Raw genomic sequence first — 15,613 nt, forward strand, 5'->3', positions numbered from 1 at the left:
TTGAAATTCTTGGAACCATATTTTTAGAAATCAGAACAATCTTTGCTCACTAACCAATCAATTAACTAACACATCTTGACATGGGTCATGGTATGCTTTCAAAAATCACAATTACACAGTAAGGAAAGAAAAAGTGATATCCCTCATTTAAAGTAAAAAAAGTTCTAACTAGAATACAAAGCTTGGGGTTTTGGTTTCACCAAAAGTTAGTGTGTTTGAGTATTGGTTTACCTAATCAAATTTGGTTTTTGGTTGCTGATCATCAGTAGGCTTAAAAGTGAAGCCAATACGAGCTCACTAGTATGATATAAAAAGTTTAATTTCATATTTTGGTAGTTATTGTTATCATATTAAATCACAACAAAGCTTACATCATCCACGTTTTCATCAAGGATTAGCCCTTAATAATCCAAACCTAGGAACCATAAAATATGGAATTCCCATATAAATAGGGTTTATAAAAAGAAGGATGGGCTGCTTCACCGACATGGACAGTGTAGCTTCACAGGGAACCTAAGCTGTACCTAGATACCAAACTATTACTTCGTCATCTAAAAATTAGTATTGATTAGGACATGATTCTGTCTTTGCTTTATGGGAGAGGGTTTCCCACTCCAACAGTGTGAGGGAAATATCTTACCCGACGCTAATCATAGTATAAGAAACGCTCTTGTTGAAATGACAGTCAAGGAGGAGAAAGAGTATCAGTGCATGACCCACATGTTAGGTTTTAAGAATGTGAAAAAAAGTTGAGTTATAACAATTGTCTCAAATAACTATAAGAACATAGAAAGGTTAGGCTAAGCATGGGAGCTAATACCCAATTTATTTAACAAATTTTGTGCAATTGAAGCTTCAAGGAAATTTTAGGAATTTTTTGTCGTAACTTTTTCCTTTTTATTTTTGCATTTTTTAAGCTGTGATTATTTTGAAGGCTGTGCTTATCTCTTGCTATTTCATTAAAAAAAAAAAAATTGTACTAATAAGCATCTAAGGAATCCTATCCTTGTACTACGTTTTACTTTTTTCCATAAGCAACGTGAGTCGATTAATTTTTTTTTGCAATTTTACTTAACAAAAAGCAACATTAGGGGAATCATAAGTTCAAACCTTGTGGGAAAAGTATGGTCAATTTTTTTTTGAAGATGAGTTCACAATAAGGTTAGTAAACTCAAAATCATGATCCGAATTGGGTCTAATCTGGCTGGAGTTAACTTGAACCCTGAAAACCACAATATGAATTGAGCCATTTCGAATTAGGTGAGATCAGGTTCAACAAATTTAACCGATCTGATTCCAATTTTTAAAACCCTGATTCACAAACATTCCCAAAACGACTCAAAATAAAGGCCTTTAAAAAAGCAACATAATATAAAGGGTATGAACTGACAATTGAAGAGAGAGAGAGAGAGAGAGAGGAGCAGCAAGTGAGGTCAATGTAATGTAGTCGATGGTGGTGCAAAGTCAAAAGAGTTTGGAAAGATGGGTGGCCAAATTTACTCCAAATCCTGATAAGCTGAAGGCAAGTGGTCTTTTTTACATGGGCGATTTGAGCTTCTTTTCCGAGTGGAAAAAAAAAAAACGCTACGTCACTTCTATATTCTAATGGATAGGGATCTATGGACCGTTACTTTTTTTGGTAGAAATATATAGACCGTTACGCAGTTACGTTGTTTGCTTATTTGGGTGTTTTGAAGTCATATACCAGACAATGAAATAAGAAGAGAGAGACTTTGTGAGGAGAGTCCACACTGACCACCGGCATCACTGTGGCACGGTGCACTGTGCAGCGCAAATCCAATAGCCAGGCATACCAAGGTGCGCACCTCAAAGTGGTCCTGGCGGTCCAATGTGCGCCGCCTGTAAAGGATCAGCACACTCTCATACATGTCCGTGGCCAATCTCACACTTCATCTCGATGTTAACATGGACATCATGACCTACATAATACACGAATGTGTGAAATAATGATGTCAGCATATGACGTACTCATGTACCTGCTATCCGTGTATGTATATGTATGTGGGCATGTATATGCACATCTTTGTGTATGTGTGTGGAAGAGTACGAAGTCTAGGGTTAGTTTGGCTGAATCGGTCTATTCAAATCAGAATCGACTAAGGCCAGATTTGATGATCCGGTCAATTCGAATCGATCCATGTATGAAATCTAGGGTTTAGGGCAGTTTATGGTCAATTCTTAATCGATTGATCAGCCCGATCTGGATTTCAATTTCAACTTCAGATTGAATACCTGAGAAGAGAGAGAGAGAGAGAGAGAGAGAGAGACGTGTCAACGAAAGAGGAAAGTAAGTTGGGGGCAAAGGGACCTCAAGACTCAAGTCGTCCTCAACCGATCGAAGGAAGGTTAGGCGTTGAAGCACGTCTCATTAATTGTAAACGCAACGCAAAAGGGGCCAAAACGCTGAACTGAAGTTTGGTGTTGAAACTTGAGAGGGATAAATGAAAAACAACTGGACTTTATAGATAGAATAATTTATAGAATATAATAATAATAATGAGAACCCAGTTCCCTCCCAAGGTTGCCAACCTTGGCCAAGCAAGGAATGTGAGCTGCTGCTGCTGCTTCTCTCCTCATTTTGCTTGCTAATCAATATGCTTAAATTGTACTCCTCTGTGTAAGATGCCTAGATGCACCGAGTCCACATCCTCTACAGGGAGCATCCGGCGGCTGAGAGCATCTAGGCATGCACCCCAAGGAACTCCAAGCCACCCGATATTCACTGCACTGGTGCAGTGGCTGTAGACGATTTTCACACAATTTATTAACCTTAAAACACCATAAATATTACACTTTTCTCCATATCCAAGGATTTCGATCTTTTAATCGAAGCTAAGTTTATTCCTTAGCATTCCTGATCCAACACAGTAATGCATATAAAAGCCAAGAATAAGGTCTTCAAAACCCAAACATCTGTCCTCACATTTATTGAGGGAAGTACCTACAAACATGGTAATGTCCCTCAAATTCTACAATTTGGCTCAACACTTTCTTCTCAACTACCCCGACAGCATCCTCTTGACTTCAAAAAGACTATTTAACTCTTAATAGCACTTGTAAAAGGAAGAAAGAAGAATCCGTAGCTGGATATCAGATTGGTTTCGAACTAGGGGCTCTCATTGAACAGGAGTCGAACCAACCACACCTGCATATCCAGAGACAGAAATACACACACTATGAGGACATGAAAGAAAGTGGGGATTTAAACGAGGAAATGCAAACAGGAAAAGTAACTAGAGCCAGAAAAATACTGAGATAAGTCACCCAGTGATCATTTGAAAACTTGAATCTCAAAAGAATGAACTCCATGAATACTTCCTATGCCAAGAAACCACATGAAAGATTGGTATTTCACATGAATGAATGCCACTTTCATCAAGTCTTAACAACATAATTAGGCTAGTGCATTTCAAATATAGGATAGAAACCCCACAATGTCAAGGGCTTTGAAAATGGGATTGAATAATAATTGAGATTTGCAGGAATGTAAGGTGAGGGGAAAATAAAGAAATTCAAAATTTAGGGTTTTAAAGAGGAAGGGTGATTTATTTGAAGAAATTAAGGGCTTTGCGATACCAAATCAGAAGATAGAATTGAATAAAAACCAACTTATATCAAAATTTAATAAGATGCAATAAGAATGACTTCCTCACAACAGCATAAGGGGTGCGCTTAAACTATAGGTGTTTATAATTTGAAGAAAATTCTTATAAAAATAAAATCAAAACTGGGAATCCAAAACAATAAGGAATAATCAAGTTACTCACTCGGCCATTTTAAGGGAATCTTATCAAAGAATCCGCCCAGCATTTTATTCCTTTTCCATCCAAACTAATTACAACCCAGCAAGTCTTTACCGAGCTCTTGCAGTCTCAGACAAATGGGATCAGTTACCTCCAATGTTGCTTCTCTTCATAGCTGAAGGATAGAGCAAACTCACTAAGAAAGCAGTGGAGGGTGGACGAGGGAAGCAGGGGGTGGAGCCAAATATGGGAGTGCCAAAGTGCTCCCAATACGTAAGGTTTATGTTTCCTACGGTCCACATACCCACACCTGTAGCCAACCTTCATATACTGGTTGAGGGTGTGAGGCAAGGAAAAAAAAAAGGAGAAGAACAAGTCTCCTATCACCTACATATATAATTCTTTTACCTTTTATATAAAGTATTTGCTTGTCTCATCAACATATCTCACCTTCAATTGTTTCAAACCATGAGTTACAGTTAAACACCCTTGAAATTTCTAGAAGCACAAACCTAGGAGACTTATCACCTTGATTTTCCCCCCAAATGTCAAGTTCTCATTGTTATCCACCTTTTTTTTTTACCTTTTCCTCCGGGGAGAATAGGTTTCCTTGACACTATATAACTCAATTATAATCTGATGGAAACAAAAAGCACAAGAACAAACTGAGTTCCACATTAAATTGGCGTCACTATTTTTTCTCATCCTACTCCTGTCTTCACAAATTCCACAAAATATGCATGCAAAAAGCACTTCAAAGCACCACCAACATCCATGGGAAAGAAAGCACACCAACATCCATCGCGGAAGGAAACCACAACATGCAGAATTTTGATGCAGAGGGAGGAGGATTTTGTGGGGAATAGTATCTTGGAAACATTCTGAATAGGTTGAAATACCATAATCGATTATTCATCATACAGAATAGACTGGGTTGACTCTTCTTTGCTCCACTAGTATCCCTTTAATTCACTTAGACTGTCAGAATTTATATGTGCCACACCAGATTCAAAAAAATTTTGGGAACCTTAAAACAGACAATCCATTGTTGCAGCGAATAGTTGAGCCCATAGCAACCCAAAACAGCAATTGACTCAACACAGCTAAAAAAAGGGGTATATGCAATGAATAATGATGCCCCATCCCCAGGGGGAAAAAAAAGAGCAAGCATAAGTTCAAATAGTAACTGATAAGTACAAAGAATAAATACAAAGATCATTGATAAGCATAAGCTAAACAGTTCTACGCCCTTTTTAATTTTCTGGATCAACTCCATGAATTCAAGCAATTAATGAGAAGAAACAGCTCAACCACAGCAGGAACCAAGACAATTTGTAAATCACATTTATGCACAAATGCTGTAGTCATGAATGTCTATATGAGAAGTCATCCTTTCATAATTAGCCTAGAGAGCATAACACTGAATTATCAATGTGATCACTTGGCACTGAATTTGCAATTCATGAGTTTTGTACTAGCTGTCAATGTAGATTCTGGCCACCAAATCAACAAAGAAAAAATCGCCTTCAACAAACATTACGTACCACAGGCCAATCTTGCACCTGCATTCCCCGTGGTAAGGCTATGTTCATGTCCTCCTACAGATGCATCAATCATAAAGAGTCAGAAGATAAACAGAAGAACAGCAATGGAAAGAGAAGTCGAACTCAATTGATAATCATATAACATGAGAGGCAAAACACAAAAAAGGTTAATTCGAAGAAATTTGAGTGATTGGCATCAAGATTATGGAAGCAAAGGAAAATGAAACACGGACAGTTGAAGCTAATGGATATTAAGTTTTACCCTTTCCAAGATCATCCTCCAGCTCATGAACCACAAAAGCTCTTCCCACAACGGCATTAGACCCACTCAGTGGTATCTGCATATTTCATGCAAAATTGAACTTAAAATACCAAAATTGAAACAATTAACAATAAACAAGTACCAGATTCTAGCTAAACTAAATACGCAAATGAATAAAAGATTCACAAACCATTTCAATTTCAGAGTGGTACCTGGTCATCTACAAATGGTGCTTCACCCACACCTGCATTGACATGAAACAGCAACCAATTCAGTAATTCATACGAAGTCACCATACACATGCTACATTAGAGGACCCAAATTGCTAAGGAGAAAAGGGGGAAAGATCAGAAGGAATTAACTCATTTAATTTGCCGGTGACACAAACTTTCACCGTCGTAGGACCTGTAGTCGAAAAATCCTGACATCACCTTCTCGAAGATCAAACAAAAACCAATAATTAATAATTGAATTCACGAATTCAACAGATGCAAAACGGTAAAGAAATCGGAGCACAAACCCTCTCTTCTTCTAGGGTTAACGTGACAACGCCCTCCACCGGGGAATTGCCTTTGAGGACTGCGACGGCTCCAATGGTGAGAGTCGAACGAAGGAGGACTGACATGCTGGCTTAGGTTTCGACAATGAAGACATCAGAGGTTGCAACGGAGAAGACGCGATTTCGGCGGCCATGGCTGCCGGGATTCTGGTAAAAAGAGAAAAAAGATTGGGAGAGTCTGTCAGACAACCATGCGATCACCCCAGTGTCGGAACCAACATCGGGAACGATCCTCTACAGCTTGATGAGTCCAATACAGGTCTCACCAGAGCCGTTAATCACGCTCTGATCGCACGGTCATGTCTCATCAACCAGACTTATGTTCCTGTCTCCTTAGAACTCAAGGATACAGAGGTACGAGCCTATAGAACAGATCCTGTTCAAGTAAGGTCGTGCCAAGTGATGCTACACTCGAAGTAAATAAATACCTTTATTTTTCTTATGTTTTCGATGTGGGACTAAGTTTCTTATAATATGAGATTAAGTTTTGGGCAAATTTAAACTTTCGCTAAATAAGAAATATTAAAAAAAAAAGTTGGGAATAGCCCTTTTCTCCTTTATCTGAGCCAGGTTTCCATTATTCGCTCTTCTATGACTGGGTTTATCAGAACTGATTCATTCTTTTTACTGGACGATGATCAGAATTAAAGAGAACAAACAAAGGAAAGTGTTGAGGTGAGAGTATGCTTTGTCAGAAAATTAGGTCCGCAAGTCTAATGTCGACTTAAATCCAATCTTTATAAGTGAAAAAGCATTTGTGCCATGTTTGGTTGCCTAGAAATATATAAAATGAAAATTTTAAATTTTAAATTAAAAAAAAAATACATTAATCAATCATTGCATCATGATGAATAAATTCAATAATAGTTTGATGAATTTTAGTATATTCAACAACAATTTTTTATTTTTTCATTATTTTCTCAGAAAAGAAGAACATTGGTCAGTTTGCACCATCAAGGGCCCAATGAGGAGCACAAGGTTATCAATTGAAGGGATTTTTCAATTTGCAGTAGGCAGTAATCATTTTAAGAGCTCATGTCTAGACATAGGCTGCACGCTACATTTGACAAGACAATGTTCTTTTTTCCATTCCCTTTCTTTAATAGTTCTATTCAAGAGATAAAGCGACATGAAAATCGTGTCTCACCGTGGGATGCTTGTTGCACCCCGTTCAGCACTGGAATGGATCTAGATCCAATAAAATATTTACTATTGGTGCTTTTTTAGGGGAACCCTACACTGTTGCGAGGATGCAAACTTGGTAGTGTATGATTTTGTACATGGTATTGGTATTGATATTAATAGTTGTATCCGTATCGATCCATATAGGATCAAATCGGTTTTGAAATTTGAGATACATCATCAATGGTTCAAGATGATTTTAGAGATCAATTTGCTTTTGTTCAATCATTTAGAGAGAGGGAAAAAAAAAAAGATGTTCATTAACTCAACTCCTAATAATTAAAGACGCAAGTGGGTTATAGATATCAGTATCCATATCCATGTTGATCTCTATCGATACATTTCAGTCGCATCAAGTTGTATTGAACGATTTTATACCCACTTTTAATAAATAAATAAATAACTGTTATTTAGACAAATTTACACTTACCAAGATCCTTTCCACCTATACGGGTTCAGCCAGATATCAGTACAGCCAATAATCCTATACCGATATTGAAAATCATAATACCCAGCACCAAAAATAAAACAGTCTCATATTTATTCAATACCCACCATAAAAAATAATACACTCTCGTCGTAGGAAAAAAGATAATCCTCTTCCAAAAATAATAATCCTAATCATCCTCATCGATAAACATGAAAGAGAGAGAGAGAGACAGTTAAGAAGCTACTGGACTAATGAATTCGAATCCCTGGTTGAGAAGAGCCCCCGTCACCCATATCTTTAATGTGGATATGTTCATCACCTCCCCACATTCTTTAACCTGTTGGCAACCATAATTTAATAATAATGTTTGTTATCATTTCACCTAAAAGCTCGAACTACAAAAGTTATTTACTTACGTTGAGGTTAAATGTCATGACGGATCTCTCGGAAGCCACAGCGAAGTTAGATCTCTGTACGTCAAATCGCGTAAGGGACTCAAGTGCCTTGAAAAGAGCTACTACTACCCCTTCTCCTTTGTTGCATGTCAATCTCACATAGTAACCTTTTTCTTCTTCTTCAAACACCTCCATCTATACATTTTGGTATACTGGAATTAGTACTTATATGTTTGATTCTATGTGATTCATTAAGAGAAGTAAAGAGTCACAGATCGAAGAACCTGCACTATCTTCTTGCAACTTGGAAGCTTCTTCTCTCGTCCAGCTTTGGCATTGCTCATATCATCACCCAAATCTTGTGGTCTCCCTACTCCACTTTCAAGCGATGATCCAAGTTCTGCAATTTCAACACTTAACTTCCTAGCTTCCATTTGCAGCTTTGTCACATACTCCACTGCATCCCCTACTATGGAGGCAGTGTCCATCTGTAAAGACAAATTAAAATTATTCTCGTAAATTCAGATGTATCTTTACGCGTACAACAGTTTGACATAATTTCACTTTAAAAAAAAATCACAACAATATATACCTTAGTAATGTTGGGTACCAAGGACCGCAAAGCATAGAGCTTCTCCTTCATACGGCCCCTTCGCCGCCGCTCGGAAATTAAGGTCTTTGAACTATCAGCTTTATTTGATGATCGCTTCACATTTCCGGTGCTTCTTGTCACGGATGAATCGTCCTCATCATTCTCATCGTCGTCGTCCATCTCAACTTCGACTTCTTCACCACCGGCGAATGGTAATGAATAAAGTATATAGTTTGGAACATCTGAAGTGCCGAGGGATGAGTTGAAATCAAACACGTTCATCCCTTGAGTTGTATTATAGAATTGGTTGTGATCAGAAACCAATCCACCACAGTACATGAACTCAGCCGCTGCTGCATAATAAGCAGTTGGGTTGAAATTGGTAATGGGCTCTCCATTTTCACCTCTGACGAGATCGATGAACTGCCCAAGATTGCCTTCATTGATGAAATCGTGAAAACCATAGTCGTTATGTTGAGCTCGATGGGTTTGGAATTCTTGATTATGATCCATTGGAATCTTCTTCTTCTTCTTGATCATCCATGGCTTGGAATGTGATTATTAAAAGAAGACACAATTTGATAGCGTAAACGACTCCTGTCATGCTAAGGTGTTATTTTCACCAGAAACGTTTTTCCCGGAAAATTACAAATTTTGAAAACCCTTGGTGGCTTCTGATCTTTGGTTTCTCATTAAAATTCATAGATATTTGGAGAAGGTCACATCCGTTCATGGCTTCATGCTCTGGTGACTGGTGTGAACTAAGTCGTTTAAGCTACCAGAAGGAGAAAGGAATTTTTTTTTTTTTTCCTCACCACCGTATGAACGGAATCTAGGTACTAGCTAGATTGCGTTAAGCCATGACTTAAACGCGAGCTTCATGCCTGAGTCTAGATTGAGAACTCCATACATCATCAGTACTCTCTCATTCAGAGTAACAGAAGAGCTCTCGAAGGTAAGAACAACAAGAATAGATATAATGGGAAACTATGCTTTAGCCAACCAAGTGTTTCAAAAGGAGGACGCTATTGTTTCAAAAGGAGGAGAGTCTAGAGGTTGTGTTTATATGTATTCTTAGAATAGATTTAGGGTCTAGAACGTATTCAGAAAATAAAATGAAACGAGTTTCATAATACATTCTAGACCCACCATACCCATGTAGATCTATTTTGAGAATCCATTACCAAATAAAACCTTAAATCCTTGCACCGTATGACTGATTTCAAGAATCTGCAGTTTGGGGAATAGTTTTGGTATTTCAAGGACTTAGGAAAGGGGTTTTATTTATTTATGTATATACCTCAGATTTTTTGTTGTAGTATTGATTGTATAGTTGTATTTAGTAGTTTCTTCATAGATAAATTTTTTTGTGTATTATTCATATCAATTTCCTTTCTAAGAGAAGAGTTTTGAAGTTTTCTATGTATATTGTGATAATCGGTGAGCAATAACACAAGCTAAGAAGTGCAGAGCACATCAGGAACAAATATGTGAAGCATAGGTATATATCATCTCTTTAGAGAGATTATTTTACGTGATGATGTAACGATTGCAAATGTTGACTCTACAGATAAATCATCCACTCGAATGACAATGTGTTCGTCACCTATTGTATTTGAGAAACTTGTTGAGAACATAAGTATAAAGTGCATTAGAGATATGCTTGGAAGTACAAGTGAGAGATTGTTAGATATGTGTCCATCAAACCAGAAAATTTTAATCAATATTAATTTCGTTTAATTTACATGATCATTAACCGGCTATGATTGTCCTTAGGTTTTTCACCTAAAATGTACTTGACTAGAGACATGATTGGACATCTTATTCATATGATCATCACATCTAGAATGATAATTCCATGACAAATGTGTGAATGCACATATGGGGTGTGTGTGTGTGTGTGTGTGTGCGCGCTACTGGATCACATGAGAATCTTACATATGTCACTACCAGATAGGAAATAAGATTCTCATTTATAAAATTTGATTGGTCCCTTGACTTGAGAGGTCTTTATCATTGGGATTATGTATCATAACTTTTGGTGCATCAATGGTTGATGTCTTTATTTATACATTGACTTTGTATGGATTTAGAATCATACAAAGATTATAAGAATCCAAATTTCACTCAAGCAAGATAGCCCACTATTAATAGACACCATAATTAAAAAAAAGAAGGGAAGGGAGTAGTGAACATTTTTTTTTTTTTTTACTCCCCTCCCTCTTCCATTGAAACATCTTTCTCTCTCTCTTCTTCCTTCCTTAGTGAAAACTAGGGTCTCTTGAAACCCTAGGTGAGAGAGTGTTATTGCGCATACCTGATGAATGCAACAGTTGGGTGGAACAAGTTCTTTGCATTCTCTAGCTAGTGTGAAGAACTAATTAAGATCCCATGGAAGAACTACGCTTGTGGTTCAAAAATTAACATATATCATCCCATTAAATTTTATTCAGTAAATTTATCATATGAGAAGAGATTAATTCGATCCTCCAAAGATTCGGGAATTTTCCATTACTTGTCAAGTTAAATTCCCTAACAAGTGTTGATTTGCGCAAGATGATGTTATACCATATAAGATAGATGATCCATCGTTAGAAGCCCATTACCACAAGAAAATTGAAATTTGGCGTAAGATTTTGGCAAAACCTACGCACACTCCTGGCATCCCACCAGTGGATCCCACTGGCATCCCACCAGTGGATCCCATAGTCTCCCTCTCTTCATCCAACATCCCCTATTATAATGGGGAAGTGCACTCTTGACATCGCTGTCATCTCTCTCCTATGTAGAAAAAATATATATATAAACTTTGAAAAAAAGAAGCATAAATGATCCCATCACTCAATTACATCATTCCACGTCAAGCCCTATGAAGGCCCTATATTGAAGGCTAAAGGATGTCCATCGTATCATTCGACGTCCTCCTCCCACCAACTCTGTTTTTATTTTCAATTCTTTCTAACAAACAGAAGAGTTGGAAGTTGGAATTGGTGATTTCCCACCATGTCCCCCTGGCAAGGACCACCACCATCACCACTCCTACTGTTTCAGAATTTGTGTGGTCTCTTCAAGTCATCGGAGTTGGTTGGTTATGTTATTTCTCGCTCCCTCGTCTTAGAGTAAAAATCATGATTTTGGAAAGAGAGAGATCCTTGGACTGTGGATAAGGTTATCCTACGAGTACGGGTGTCAATTGGTCGGGTCGGGTCGGATCTTGGTCGGGCTTAATCAGGTCTGACGGGTCTATGTCTTCGGACCATGATCTACCTATTTAAAGAATGAGTCAATCTCGATCGGTGTCTTGTCGGGGTCAATCGGACTCTGGACTTTAATCAAGCTTCTCCTAATTAGGCTAATTGGGCCTTAAACAGGTAATTAGTAACTCCTTAAACGGGCGTTAAATGATCTCTACTTTTCTTAGATTTAAAATACTTTAATTTATTTTGTTAAATTATCAACAATTTTGAAAAGATATTACACTTAATTACAGTCAATAATTGATAAAAAAATAATAATAATAATATATATCCTATTCTATCCCAAAAAAAATCAAAATACATATATAAACGATCGAGTTAAATGTGTCGGTCCGAGTCAGGCTTATAAACAGGCCGGGCCGATCAGAAAGCCTATTGGGCTTACCCCTTGCAGCATATACTACATATTTATAAATAGGCCGGTCTTAAGCCCGACAAGTTTATTAATCAGATCGGTCTAAGTCATACCATAAACATGTCAGACTCGATCGAACATATCGGAGCAGGCTTGGAAATGAAACCCCTACCTACGAAAACCACTTTCATTGGGATTAATTCATAAAGATGGAATTCATTAAAGGCTAAAGGATGTCCATTGTATCATTAAACGTCCTCCTCCCACCAACTCTTTTCTATTTTCAATTCCTTCTAACAAATAGAAGAGTTGGAAGTTGGAACGGGTGATTTACCACTATGTCCCCATGGCAAGGACCACCACCACCATCACTATTATTTCAAAATTTGACTAGTCTCTTCAAATACATCTTTTTTGGTTGGAGTTGGTTGGTTGTGTTATTTCTCGTTTCTTTGTCTTGAGGGTAAAAATTCTGATTTTGAAAAGAGAAAAAGATTCTTAGATCGTGGATCACGCTTTCCTATGAGAATCATTCTTGTACAAGATTGATCCACATATATGGAATTCATCCAAGAAAAAACTCTATGGTGGATTCCATCTGTATGGAATAATTCTAGTACAAGAATAGTTCTAGTATAAGAACCTGATCCACTCTTGATCTATACATGTCAATATGGGATCCTTTCTCAAGTCCTCTCACATCTTGACCACATGGGATTTATATTAACACTCTCTCTCATCCAAATCCCTGTTAAGAAAACCATTTTTCACGCCATGATTAATCTGATGGGAGAGATTCCTCCAACAATCGGTGACGTGCTGAACCCTCCCTGCCTTGAAAAAAATATAATTCTCACTTTGCATCCCTTTTGCTATCAACAACTTTTCTTAGATTAGATTCGATGGTCTTTCATAGTTAGTATTATTAATAATAAATTGAAAAAACTGAAAACGAAGGTCATGGTTATATATTTTTCTCACCAGTCCTCGTCAGTCCAGTCCCATCTGAAAAATTGGAGAGATTAGGTCAGCAGCTCTTTCATGTATGATTTTGTAATGACACATGCTTTTTTCTTTCAATAAATTCCTTTCTAAACATTCTAGGTAAGAGCATAGAAGGACATTTATAGAAGTAAAAGAACATGTATTATCACAAAATCATACATGACCCATGCTCTCTCATGTTAAGTGTTGTATAGATCATATTCAATAGTATATAGAAGCAAGTAGCAACTGCGACAAAGATAGATTTTCAGAACATAACAACACTCCTTTATTTTAGGACTATGGTAGAGTCCAGTTTGTATTCCCAATAATCACAATAATCGTTACTCATAGTCATCTTCCTTCTCATGAGCATCTATCAAGCCTTAGAGAGAGAGAGAGAGAATAATAATCAAGAATCTTCAAGACTGAAGGACATCTTGCAGCCATATCTGGACCACAACTGTAGCTTCATGATCATGAAGATGAGTGACATGGTTGCTTGAGATGAGATGATAGAGGGTAGTGTGAAAGAGCTATAATACTGGCGTCTTGAACTCAAATCCCTGGTTGAGGAGAGCTCCTGTCACCCATATCTTCAACGTCGACATGTTCATCTCCTCACCAAATTCTCTTACCTGTCCATTTGTTCCATTGTCACACACCCTGAGACAGAGAGAGAGATCATGTAATAATTAATACAAAAAGCTTACATTGAGGGAACATGTCAACACCAATTTGTCACAAACGGTACTGATATTGGAGTTTTGAACATCAAAGCACGTTAGTGATTCAAGGGCCTTGTGAAGAGCTACAGCCACCCCTTCTCCCTTAATGGATGCCAACCTCACATAGAAGCTTCTCTCCTCCACTTGGAACACATCCATCTAATATATTCAAATCACATTCAGGAAAGCATTTCAAGTGACTAATTTGATCACCATTATTAATATTAGTTCATCTATCATGCAATATATATATATACCTCAACTATCTTCCTGCAACTTAGATGGTTCTTGTCAAAATCTGGGATCTTCTTCGGCTTATCAGCCAGCCCTTGAAGTCTCTCTACTCCTCCTTTTAGAGATGACTCTAGCCCTGATATCTCAGTTTTTAGCTTTTTTGCTTCCATCTGCAACTCTTGCACGTACTGCACTGCATCTCCAACAATGGAGGCCTTGTCCATCTGCATTAATCCCATAAGAGAAAACCCACGATAAGAAATTCAATCATATGCTAAGTAGTATTAGGACATGGGTAGAACTCATCCTTAAAAGTTAGCCCGTTGAAGAAAAGGTGCCTGAGTACCTATAAGTCTCTACACCGAACCCAACAATTAGTACTCATATAGAAGGAAAAGAGACACCTTAGTTATGTTAGGAACCAAGGAACGTAATGCATAAAGCTTCTCCTTCATACGTCCCCTCCGGCGCCTCTCAGATACCAAAGTTCTCGATCGATCGACGTTGTTCTTGGGGGATGTAGTTGTAGTTGCAGAGGAATTGTAGCCGTCATTATCGTTCTCCTCCTCTTCCCTTATTATTTCATCTTCTTCACTAAATGGTGGTAAGGAATTGAAAGTAGAGTTGGGATTTGAGTTGTTGATGGAATTAAAATCAGTAAACATGTCTCCAAGCATGGAAGCTGGAGCAAACTGGTTATCAACCAATCCTCCATTGAACATAAGAAGCTCGCTGCTGCCATCATAATTTGGATTGAAATTGGTGAGGATGGGTTCTTCTGCATTTTCCCCTCTAATGAGATCGATCAAATGATCGTAGTTGCTTTCATTGATAGAACTTTGAAAGCCATAGTTGCTAATATGCTCATGAAAAACTTGGAATTCTTGAGGATCCATTGCTTCTATCTCTCCTCCTCCTGTTTCAAAGCGCCCATAGTTGGTGAGAGATAGGACCATATATGTTGGTGTTATTAATAAAAGGTCAACAAATTTCTTACACAAAAATAATATATTAATAAGTAAATAAAGGGTGTGCTAAGTGTGAATGGAATCAAAATGTGGGTTTATGGTCCCTAGAAAGAGAAAAAATAAAATATAAGGATTTTTCATCTGCTAATAGTTTTTCCCCTCTTTTGGTGAAAAGGATTTGTCAACAATCAATAATCGATATTATTGAAGGGTGGGAAAGGTGCTTTACCCTACCTTGGTATCATGACAAGTTATCTATGCCATTGAAGGGTAGGTATTGAATTAAAATTCATAATAATTTAAAGAAAAAGAAGGTTGTCAAGCTGTGTGTGGTACATATATGACTTTGTCATATAATT

General features: G+C 37.5%; 3 protein-coding genes and 1 non-coding gene across 7 annotated transcripts; all 4 read right to left on the bottom strand.

Annotated features, from left to right (window-relative positions):
- Window positions 1-2,770: 2,770 nt before the first annotated feature.
- On the bottom strand, window positions 2,771-6,524 carry LOC122081424 (superoxide dismutase [Cu-Zn], chloroplastic-like). Of its 4 annotated transcripts, none has more exons than XR_006141078.1 (6): window positions 6,091-6,524; window positions 5,933-5,975; window positions 5,783-5,814; window positions 5,571-5,646; window positions 5,309-5,362; window positions 2,771-3,166 (listed from the first exon to the last, which is right to left on the bottom strand). XR_006141078.1 is itself a non-coding variant. In XM_042648559.1 (4 exons), exons 1-4 carry the CDS (start codon window positions 5,870-5,872, stop codon window positions 3,138-3,140), a joined length of 249 nt encoding a protein of 82 aa, XP_042504493.1. In that variant the 5' UTR covers window positions 5,873-5,923; the 3' UTR covers window positions 2,771-3,137. The 4 variants fall into 4 exon arrangements, 1 of the variants encoding a protein (XP_042504493.1); XR_006141076.1 differs by having other exon boundaries at window positions 5,933-6,001; XR_006141077.1 differs by having other exon boundaries at window positions 5,761-5,814; window positions 5,933-6,001.
- LOC122082974 lies at window positions 6,305-6,523 on the bottom strand. The gene has a single exon (XR_006141507.1). It is a non-coding gene; the product is annotated as a small nucleolar RNA U3 (small nucleolar RNA).
- Window positions 6,525-7,973: 1,449 nt separating the features above from the next.
- Window positions 7,974-9,241, bottom strand: LOC122082253 (transcription factor FER-LIKE IRON DEFICIENCY-INDUCED TRANSCRIPTION FACTOR-like). Its single transcript, XM_042649720.1, has 4 exons — window positions 8,729-9,241; window positions 8,421-8,624; window positions 8,158-8,331; window positions 7,974-8,078 (listed from the first exon to the last, which is right to left on the bottom strand). The coding sequence occupies exons 1-4, from the start codon at window positions 9,239-9,241 to the stop codon at window positions 7,974-7,976; spliced, it is 996 nt and encodes a 331-aa protein (XP_042505654.1).
- Window positions 9,242-13,738: 4,497 nt separating this feature from the next.
- LOC122080769 (transcription factor FER-LIKE IRON DEFICIENCY-INDUCED TRANSCRIPTION FACTOR-like) lies at window positions 13,739-15,210 on the bottom strand. Its single transcript, XM_042647599.1, has 4 exons — window positions 14,691-15,210; window positions 14,310-14,510; window positions 14,038-14,211; window positions 13,739-13,962 (listed from the first exon to the last, which is right to left on the bottom strand). Exons 1-4 carry the CDS (start codon window positions 15,180-15,182, stop codon window positions 13,861-13,863), a joined length of 969 nt encoding a protein of 322 aa, XP_042503533.1. The 5' UTR covers window positions 15,183-15,210; the 3' UTR covers window positions 13,739-13,860.
- Window positions 15,211-15,613: the final 403 nt, after the last annotated feature.

Source organism: Macadamia integrifolia, chromosome 6 (genome assembly GCF_013358625.1).
Source record: "Macadamia integrifolia cultivar HAES 741 chromosome 6, SCU_Mint_v3, whole genome shotgun sequence".
NCBI classification, from domain to species: domain Eukaryota; kingdom Viridiplantae; phylum Streptophyta; class Magnoliopsida; order Proteales; family Proteaceae; genus Macadamia; species Macadamia integrifolia.

What these genes read in the sequence shown, in the direction of transcription:
- LOC122082253 (XM_042649720.1), bottom strand. Translation starts at nt 9,241, where the DNA reads ATGGATCATAATCAAGAATTCCAAACCCATCGAGCTCAACATAACGAC. An exon ending in TGGTACCCAACATTACTAAG is followed by an intron (nt 8,625 to 8,728) that starts GTATATATTGTT and finishes TTGTCTTTACAG; the next exon opens with ATGGACACTGCCTCCATAGT. An exon ending in TCATGACATTTAACCTCAAC is followed by an intron (nt 8,079 to 8,157) that starts GTAAGTAAATAA and finishes GGTTGCCAACAG; the next exon opens with GTTAAAGAATGTGGGGAGGT.
- LOC122080769 (XM_042647599.1), bottom strand. Translation starts at nt 15,182, where the DNA reads ATGGATCCTCAAGAATTCCAAGTTTTTCATGAGCATATTAGCAACTAT. An exon ending in GTTGCAGGAAGATAGTTGAG is followed by an intron (nt 14,212 to 14,309) that starts GTATATATATAT and finishes TGAATATATTAG; the next exon opens with ATGGATGTGTTCCAAGTGGA. An exon ending in TGTTGACATGTTCCCTCAAT is followed by an intron (nt 13,963 to 14,037) that starts GTAAGCTTTTTG and finishes ACAAATGGACAG; the next exon opens with GTAAGAGAATTTGGTGAGGA.
- LOC122081424 (XM_042648559.1), bottom strand. Translation starts at nt 5,872, where the DNA reads ATGTGTATGGTGACTTCGTATGAATTACTGAATTGGTTGCTGTTTCAT. An exon ending in CACCATTTGTAGATGACCAG is followed by an intron (nt 5,647 to 5,782) that starts GTACCACTCTGA and finishes TGAAATATGCAG; the next exon opens with ATACCACTGAGTGGGTCTAA. An exon ending in AGGTGCAAGATTGGCCTGTG is followed by an intron (nt 3,167 to 5,308) that starts GTACGTAATGTT and finishes CTGGATATGCAG; the next exon opens with GTGTGGTTGGTTCGACTCCT.